The sequence below is a fragment of the Nelumbo lutea genome, chromosome 2 (assembly GCF_056320005.1).
Source record: "Nelumbo lutea isolate HS-2025 chromosome 2, American lotus-T2T, whole genome shotgun sequence".
Classification (NCBI taxonomy): domain Eukaryota; kingdom Viridiplantae; phylum Streptophyta; class Magnoliopsida; order Proteales; family Nelumbonaceae; genus Nelumbo; species Nelumbo lutea.
The window spans coordinates 20,037,884-20,047,663 of record NC_142685.1 but is presented as its reverse complement, the minus strand read 5'-3'; the positions used below and the strand labels follow the sequence as shown (position 1 = coordinate 20,047,663).

Here is a 9,780-nt window from a genome sequence, read left to right as displayed (position 1 = left end):
GTGACACTTTTGAACGCATCAGTCTACTGTCCCTTGGACGTCCCCCTCTCTCTCTCTCGGCTTCCGTCAGGGCAACACCCGTTCGAGCAGTCTTTACAGCGTTGCATTGGGAATATCTCCCTACTCATGATTTATTTCATGGGAAGATATTCCTGATGCAAATTTGCAAGAGGTTGTTTGGATGGTGTGAGCACAGGTTTGCCCTGTCCAAAGCCGATCTCCGATCTCTCTCTCAATCCTATCCCTTTATATATTTGAGTCATATTAGCTTTATTTTAGGACATACAAGTGATACAAGACTTGAGAAAAACTCTGCATTTGCATATATTCAAATTCACCTTGGTTTCCACTTGATAATATTTCTAATATATTTCTAAGTATTTTATGTTTTTATTGTTTTACTCATGATATCACGGGCCGACCCATTCAACCTCTACGGTTAAATTGCTGACCCGGAAAATGGTGGCAAAAAGGAGTCCATTTCATGATCTGTTAACATTGACAAATGTGAGAAATGTGACAACACAACGAATCTGAGAGCAGTCGATTTGTTGGGAAAAAAGGCCAATGGTCGGGTCTATATTCAGGAGTCCAGAACTAGTAGTTAGCACACTAAACAAACAATCAATGTGCAACCATCACATTGCAAGTGTGCCTTACTGCTCACATTGTATTTGCATGAGCTCTGGACCATTACTTGGTTGTATAAAAGCTACATCCCCAGTTAAAACTGTAATTTCTGTATATAACCAGTCTAAGGCTACGAAATAGTCACTATCACCAGTGGAAAATCATGACCCTATGATTTATTGTTGTATATAACCAATTGAAAACAGAAACATGTTACAGACTGTTGTATTGGAATTTGGAGGAAAACCTTTTATTGGGTGCCTCTCAGAGACAGTAAACCAGTCATGCAATTAATACTTCATTTTAGACAGCCAAAAGAAACCTTCTGTGACTACATTTCCTACTAGACGCCGGCCATCCAGGTCTAAAATGCTCATGGAGACTTCCTGTGATCATGCAAAAGGTACTTGGAAGTATGTTATCAAGCTTACTAGTTAATTACAACTGGTTACTTTCCTATAGTTCAAATGACATCCTCATCAGTCATATGCACATAAATAAAATACTGTGAGCAGTAGCCATACAGGAAGACCCAAAAACCAGTGGCATATGCCCAATTGAGGCACCTGTTTGTTTTACATCTGTTACTTGAACTAACATTAGCCATTCTCTGCATGCTTCCTTGCACAATATGTAGATTGTTGCAGTGTGAGTAACATCCATTGCCAACATTTGTGGCAGAGAACCAAATAAGCCTTCTTACACTCACATTAGCCTCTTCACCTACATACCAAGAAAAACTAGCACACCCCTCTTCTTTCAGCATGTTCTTATGAGCTTAGGTGTCCACATCTGCCAAGCTGACCATCCACGTTCTCCTACTCTTGAGTCCACAACCCTTCTCTTCAAGTTGAACCCTTCCATTTTCTGTTCTTCAGAAGTATCTCCAGGAGACAACATCTTCATGGACGATTCTGGACCCATCTCTGTTGACTCCACAAGTTTTTTCACAATCTCCAACACCTCACTCATCTTGGGACGTGCCTTTGGCTGCCGCACCAAGCACTGATTAGCTACAGCTGCAAGCCTCTGGGCAGACTTCAGAGAATAATTTCCTTCAAGTCTTGGGTCTAAAATCAGTTTAAATTTCTTCATGTCTGACAGGTGTGGCCTCACCCATTCCAAGAGTTTCTGTTCACTCTTGGGACGGTTTCTGTCAAGTGGTTTCCTACCTGTTATGAGCTCATACAGGAAGACCCCATAGCTCCAGACATCACTCTTGGCTGTCAGGCGGCCAGTTTGGATGTATTCAGGAGCCGCATATCCAATGGTTCCCACTACCTGTTTTCAGATAAAACAGGAGAACATCAGGATTCTCTCAGATCACAGTATTTAAATTTTAAAATCCCAATCATTCCAATTCAAATTTTTTTCCTGGGGTTAGGCAAGTGGGCTACACAATAGGGGGTAGCCTTCTCCCAACCTCCATCCCACCCCAAACCCTGGGTGGAGGCACCATTCAATCCCAAGTCTCCAGTACAGTCAACCAGAGACCCTACCAGTAAGCTATCTGACACCTTCAATTTATTTAGGTTATTTAAAACCAATTTAGAACCCTATTGAGTTTACTTTCCATTTAAATTTTAAAGTTGGTTAAAAATCCACTATATGTGGTTTAGTTGACTTTTTAGTCAAACTTGATAGTGTCACCTTATGCTGTGTAGTGGTAAATTATATTGTATTGAGTACATATATGGTAGATATTTATTTGAAGAAAATACATTCCTAATTTTTGGAGACATACCGCTGTTGAGATGTGAGTTAATCCTTCTGAAGGACCCTGCCTGGCCAAACCAAAGTCTGAAAGCTTTGCATTCCATTGTTCATCCAAGAGAATATTTGAGGATTTAAAATCCCTGAAGATGATCTGTTTCAAGTAATAAAGAAGATGCCATTATTATTTTATTATATATGAAGCACCCACCAAGATAAACTTTAGCACAGTAACTGGAGTATTAGGCTGCATGTCATGTGATCAGAAACTACTCCAAAGCATCACTTTTCTGTAGAAACAACCATGTTCAATGCAAACCATTAAAACAAATTCCAATCCCACTTACACAGAAAAGATGACTTGAGTGACACTTCCAACATCCATGTTTGTTTGATGATGTCATTAAATTTCATAAATGAAGAATTATGGATAAAGATAGTAATATATATTGTAGAAATTTTCATATGCATGCATGTAACTACAGTCAATGTTTTAAAAGGTGTGGGAGGTGTATGCCTGGAGGCATGCCTCCAGGTGAGGCACTGGTGCATGCGGGAAGTGCTTATGCTTCTGAGGACTACGCCTCGAACAAATTCAATGCATTTTAATTGCAGATAACAAGAATAAAGGCTATTACCCAATGTTGGTCCTAGTTATATACCTGGGGTCTTGAGGGATGTGGAATGGATACAGAGCTTACTTTTGGCATTTTTTTGGGCACAAAGTGGCTGCTTTCAGACTTAATCCCACATTCTCGTACTTGTCAGCCTGAAATTTTACTATTATACCAAGCAATGGCCCCTAATTGCAGATAATGAGAATGCAGATGGTAAAATGAGTAAAAAGGCTGAGCAAGGACTCCCCTTCTTGTCTGTGTGTGTGTTGGGGGGTGGGTGGGATTGAGCTGTACTACCTAAGATTCTCCTCTATCAGCATTTAGTTTGATGAACTTCTTGAAAAACCAAGTAGAAAACAATAACCAGAAAATAAAAAGAAGAAAAAAGATGACTCAGTGTAGTTGGACAAAATGCCTACATTCATGAGAGTGAGACCAATTTGTGTTCTATTGTCAAGGAAAATAAATATGATAAGACAAATATATATGGGGACCTAGTCCATGAATCATGTATGCCCATTCTATCTCACTAACACAGGACACAGTCTCTCCCTCTCTCTCTGTAAAACAATTGGCCTTTACAACAATCCATTTCCTATAGGAAACTTCTCCCAAAAGGCAACTAGAGGCTAGGACAAGGAAACCGGACTAAAACTTGCAATAATGCCCACAACAATAATATCCTGAGACAACTATTACCAAAAAATACATTATTTGGCAATTGTAATCTTACCAATCTATTGGCCTTCCCTTGCAACCCATTAACCAACATTTTTTAACCACCAATAAGAATGTGGTTGGTTGGATTATCTGAACCCAGCCATATTGAGTTTGGCCTAAGAGAATTCCTAGGTCAGACATAAAATGATAGATTTCCATCCTAGACTGTGTAAGATATGTTTAAACTTTAAAGAAAATTTTATTTGACATGAGCAAATCAAATTTAATAAAACATGCCAGGTAGAACAAATTTGAATACCTGAAAATCCATTTCTTCATGGAGATATGCCAAGCCACGAGCAGCATCCTGTGCTATTCTCAGTCTCACGGCCCATGGAAGAGGTGCTGGTGAGTGAGATGATAAATGGTCTTCAACACTTCTATTTGGCATATATTCATAGACTAGAAGCCTCTGGATCCCCCTTTCATCATCCTCAGCACAATAGCCTATTAGCTTGACAAGGTTTGGATGTTCAACCACTCCAAGGACATTTACTTCCGTCACCCATTGCTTGTGCCCCTGATTGACAAGAGGTCAGATAATAATTAAACAATTTCAAGAAATTTTAATAATTAATGGTAAAGTTATATTATCGTGGCGCATGGGGTTGAGACAAGACCAAGAATTCCTGCATTTCCAAGTCCAGAAGAATTGTCTAAGCTAGCCTTTTTTATTCTGGAGATGTTAGCTTTAGTTTCGGTTAGTCTTGACAAAATTTTCAGTAGATAAAAATCATTTCCAGAAATATCAGAAACTGTAAACCAAGCATCATCTCAACTGATGAATAAAGAACAAACTATAGGCTAGCAGGAAGAAGTTAGGCAAACTTGTACTCTTATATTTATGCTCAGTTTCAAATCATGAATGTCATTTAACTGAAGAAAATTTCAACTACTTATTGGGATATGTATGCACAAATATGAAATTTTGAGGAGATTGAATTACTTGTTTGGCATATAAGATAAAGCTCATTATTTTTTGTCTATTGAATGACCTTGTTGTTCATAATGGTAGATTCAGACGAAGTGCCAGTGCTAAATGTTTGCCAGTGAAGATTTTCTAGGTAACAAGTTTCTAAGTTTTATTTGAAGGTACCTTATAAAGCCTGAACTCTGAAGATTCCAGATAGCAAGTTGGTCAAATCTGTGAGGATTCATGCCCAGACCTGGTCTAGATAGCTTCAAATTAGGAAATCTTCTACTTGAAATTTTATGCCCCTAGCTGGATGAGCATGGAACATCCTTACTATTGAAAATTTCCTGAATATATGGCCATGCTGTTACAAAGGAATGCAAACTCCAGCAAATTAAGAATTAAGATCAGCCTTTTGTTATTTAACCCAGAACCCTCGTATCAGACCTGCAATTTGGTGGGTCCAAAATCCTCAGCCCACCAGTCTCCTGTCCTTTGGTATTCAACCTCCTATACTTTTTATTTTTGGTAGAAACCTCCTATCCTTTTGAGTATATATACTTAATAAAAGCAGTTACCGGCTACCTGAGGATCTTCAAGGATTGGAAGCTGTGCTACCAATACTGATCCACAGCAACTTAAACCCACTCTGTGGTTGCACTTCCATTGCACCCTTCACCAATTACATCTACCATGATCCCCCCAAACCACATTAATCTCAATCAACTATTTGGAATCAGCCCCATCCTTTTTTTTTCCAAGTTAAATTGATAATAGTAGCTTCCTGAAGAGGCAGTAGTTAAGTACAATCTAGATTAGATACAAATGCATATTTTAAATTATTTAGAGCACTAAAATTAAGAAAATCAGGAAGAAATCTTGCCTGCAATCCTCTCCTGCTCAGCTGTTTGACAGCAACGTCAAGTCTGACATTTGGCTCTTCAGAGTTCTTGATCACACCCCTATAGACACATCCAAACCCACCCTCCCCAACCATAAGGGAGAGGCTGAAATTCTTTGTGGCTGCCTTTAGCTCTGAGAATGTAAACACCTTGAGATTGTTTGACCTCTGAGACAAACTTGGGAACGTGGGCCTCCCCCTTGATTCACTGCTCATTTCTGAGATGTTCTCTGAATTGAACTCGGACCCAGATCTCCTCGCCTCACGATCAGTGGAAGTAGAAGACCGAACTGATATGGACTTTGTAGTCCTCGGTTCATCTTTCCTCTCTCCACTAATAAAATAGAAACACTTCATAGGCCCCCCAAGAACAAAAAAAACTAGAACACCAATTTCCCCTCTGCACATCCAAAGGTTGAAAAGGAGAGAACCTCAGAACCATGAAACAAGGAAAATCAAGACCTAAGAAGCAAAGCATTATCTAGAACTACCCTTAATTGCTAAAATTCGGTGACTTAAGTGAAGATCAAAAGAGATTGTCCTCTTAATTACCAGTGAATATACTATGTACCTTCAAAATTACCTACAAAATGTATACTGGCTTTTCTGAGGAAAACACACCTCCTTCACTAACCCAATTTCCATTTCATGAATCACATTAGAATGTCAAGGAATCATTTTAAGACCAAATAGAAATAGCCTCCTACTTCTCTGAGAAAAAAAAAAAAAAAACCCTTCTTTTTAAAGTTTTTCTTCAGAAACCACGTTCTACAAAAATTGTAAGAATTAATAAAAAACTCTATTTTTCAAATGTAATTCGTTTTATTGTTTACCAGCCCGATCTTAGATTATATATTAAGAGATTACGTATTCCATATTTTGGACAACCCCAATCCCAGAAAACTCATTCTCAGACCTCCCAAATGCAAATTTGAAGAGAACAGATTTAAAGAAAAACCTCACCTTTTTATCTTCCCAGGCAAATTCAGGAAACTCTTCTCCTCAGTACCTCCCCAGAAAACAGCTTGAGAGGTTTTAAGAGAACCCAGAATCCAGAAAGGCTTCAGAAACTACCGAGCAACGAGCATGATCGAAGAAAAATCAACAGACGGCAGCTGGCAGTCAACTCACCAGACACCAGCCCAAAATGGATAAAAAAGGAGAAACCATGGATAAGAAACAAAACAGAACAGAATGTGAATTAAGTTTGAAAACGAAGCTAGCAGGAGCTTTCTTAACCAAGGATGAATAATGGAAGTGAAATTTTCTAAAAGTCACCATAAGTTTTTAACCTTTTCCTTAAACTCACCACAACTTTTCAAAATGTCTCTCATTAAATTTTTAATTTTCAAAACTCACATTCCGTTAGTGCACCGTAAATGATTCTTAATAGAGATGTACAGCATAAATAATAATTTTTATGATTAAATTGCCCTTGAATGGCGAGCCAGGGAAAAATGGTCTTTTTAGTTTTCAATTTTTGTTGTTTTTTTTGCATTTTTAGTGTTTTGTTATAATTTTCAATATTTTTTGTAATTTCTATTTTTTTTACATTTTCTATTTTCTACAATCTATAAATTTTCCTGTATTTTTTGTTATTTATTTGCAATTTCTGTATTTTTCTATAATTTTTTGTGTTTTTTCTACAAATTTTATTTTTTGATTTTGTTTTTCAATTTCTATAGTTTCTATATTTTGAAAATAATTTTTTTATTTTTTGCAACTTCTATAATTTTTTATATTTTTCTATAATTTCTATGTTTTTATGTATTTTATATTTGGAAATATTTTTTGAACTTTTTCCTTTTTTTTCATGTCTAAATATTAAAATGGCAATATATTAACACCCATTAATTTATTCTATATATATTTTATATTTTTCTATGAAGGTTAAAATGGTAATACATTAGCACCCGTTAGTCTTTTTTAATGTCAAGTTAGTGACATGGTGAGTTTTAGACATTTTGAAAAGTTGTGGTGAGTTTAAGAAAAATGCTGAAAATCATGGTGAGTTTTAGATAAATATAGAAAGTTCACAGCCAATTAAGAAAAAGTCACTTCATCCATTAAAAATAGGTTCTTTCAAAAAAACCAATTGGGATTTCTCCTCACAAAGCGCGCATCACACCAACATAACAGATACATCTCACCCTGCATTGGGAACATCTCCCATGAATAATAAATATAAATACGGGAAATATTCTCAATGTACGACCAAAACATGCTAGGAGGTCGGTGTGAGGGGCGCTGTGTAAGGAGCAGATACGGCCTCTAAAAAAAACACTCTTTCATCTTTTGTTCTTGGTTGGATTCTCCACTTGATCAAAAGTTCTGAGATAAGTTATATAATCATGCCTATGTGCCATATTAGATTTATTTACCATTAACATTCTTTCTATTGTCTTCTCTTTTATTTGATTATCTGGGAGTTTGCCACGTGGGAGAATGATGAGATCGATCTATTCTCATATTTTGCATTCATCACCAACATAATCAATCCACTCTTGCTACACTTCCAATTGTCACAACTCAGAAGTTCAAACAAATTAATGAAAAATTGCAACGTCTCAATATTATTATCTTTACAGAGCCCTCAAACGAATACAAACATCAACGGCCTACATATCATCATCTCCATTAAATGAACACATGTAGCTGTAGTAAGGGCTATAGACCCCAGGTCCGGACCTGGTTCCCAGCCTATGCCTTTATCATATATAATTAGAATATGTATTATAAATAATTTAACACGTGTATAAATAAGTATTGATAAGTGATATTTGGATTTGGGACAAAATAAGTTAGATGATAAAATGCATAAATTATCAAATACCCATTTTATTATTATTATTTTTTAATTCTTGCCCTTTTTCTTAAATCTTATTTGACCAAAAAATATCTTCATTTTCTCCAAATGAAAATATAACTCCATTTTCTCCCTTTTTTTTTGTTAAATCTTCATTTCAATGACATTGAGTGTTTCTCTTTATCTTAAAATATAAAAAAGTTATCTACTCCTTTTTCCAATAAATAAATAAATAAATAAATCAAAAGAAACCTTAAAATTATATATATTGGAAAGAAACTTCTACAATATCATCTAAATATTGAATCTATCCAGAAGTATGTAAGTATCCATTGAAGCAAGTGAGAGGACTTCAATATTATACTTGGAAAACTAATCAATAATAAATCATCCGAATAAAAAAAATGGTAATTTGAGAGGATCTTTTTTGAAGTTAAATGATGAAACTCTAACAAAAGGGGGTAATTGTCCAAAATGAAAGTTCAAAGGATAATTATTACTAACCCGATATTTGCAGTGAGAGTAAATGACATATATGCCCTTTTTATGCCCGTTGTATGTTGCTTAGATAAGGGGTAAAAATGTCTAATGAAAAGTCCATGAAATGGGGATATTTCTTTTATTAGTAGTATAGATTAAAAGAAGGAAGTCTAGAAATTTTCTCATTCTTTTGAATTTTTTATTTTTTAAAAGTCGCATTAATATAAAATTTACGAATCAAACTTCTCTATTGTTGGCCACATCTAGTGACTAGAGCAATGTTGCATCACAATTGTAGGAAACCAGCTGTATCACGTCCCATGCCTCTTCTAATTGTGTTCAATTAGGAAACTAGGTTACTTTGAAACTCTTTTTTTTTTCTCTCCCTCCCTCTCTCTCTCTCTCTCTCTCTCTCTCTCTCTCTCTCTCTCTCTCTCTCTCTCTCTCTCTCTCTCTCTCTCTCTCTCTCTCTCTCTCGTTGTTCTAATGATAAGAAACCAGTAATGTTGAAGGTTTCTCCCATTCGTTGGACGGAAACATAACTCAGTTTTATTCTATCAATTTTCTCTTCTAAACTCGGTTTTAATCTATCAGTATTTTCTCTCTGTTCCAAACCCAATTTTAATTTATCAGTTTTTATCTATGTTCTAAACCTAGTTTTTAAATTATCCCTTTTAATCTGCCAGTCTACCTGACCCTTTTAAATTATTGTTTTAGAAGAAAAGTAGGGATAGAAGACATTGCTTTGGACAAGAAACATAGTCGGAAGGACCATGTTTCTCCCATCGATTGGGTGGAAAATCACTATAAAGCAAGGGGTGAAAGGTTCTTCTCCCACCTATTCTCTCTCTTGGATCATTCTGAAAAGGCATGTATTCTGACCATCGACTTATTTTCCTCCATGTATAACATATTTTCCAATGATTAGAATGGCTAGCGCTATAAACAACTTCAGGAGACCAAATGGGTCGCTTTTGCTATAAAGAATGGTTGATGGCAT

At 36.1% G+C, this 9,780-nt stretch overlaps 1 protein-coding gene across 1 annotated transcript; it reads right to left on the bottom strand.

The window, feature by feature from the left end:
* Positions 1–1,019: 1,019 nt before the first annotated feature.
* Positions 1,020–6,754, bottom strand: LOC148869018 (serine/threonine-protein kinase PCRK1-like). Its single transcript, XM_088972945.1, has 5 exons — positions 6,458–6,754; positions 5,477–5,894; positions 3,940–4,200; positions 2,375–2,497; positions 1,020–1,911 (listed from the first exon to the last, which is right to left on the bottom strand). Exons 2-5 carry the CDS (start codon positions 5,849–5,851, stop codon positions 1,390–1,392), a joined length of 1,281 nt encoding a protein of 426 aa, XP_088829071.1. The 5' UTR covers positions 5,852–5,894; positions 6,458–6,754; the 3' UTR covers positions 1,020–1,389.
* Between the last annotated feature and the right edge of the window lie 3,026 nt (positions 6,755–9,780).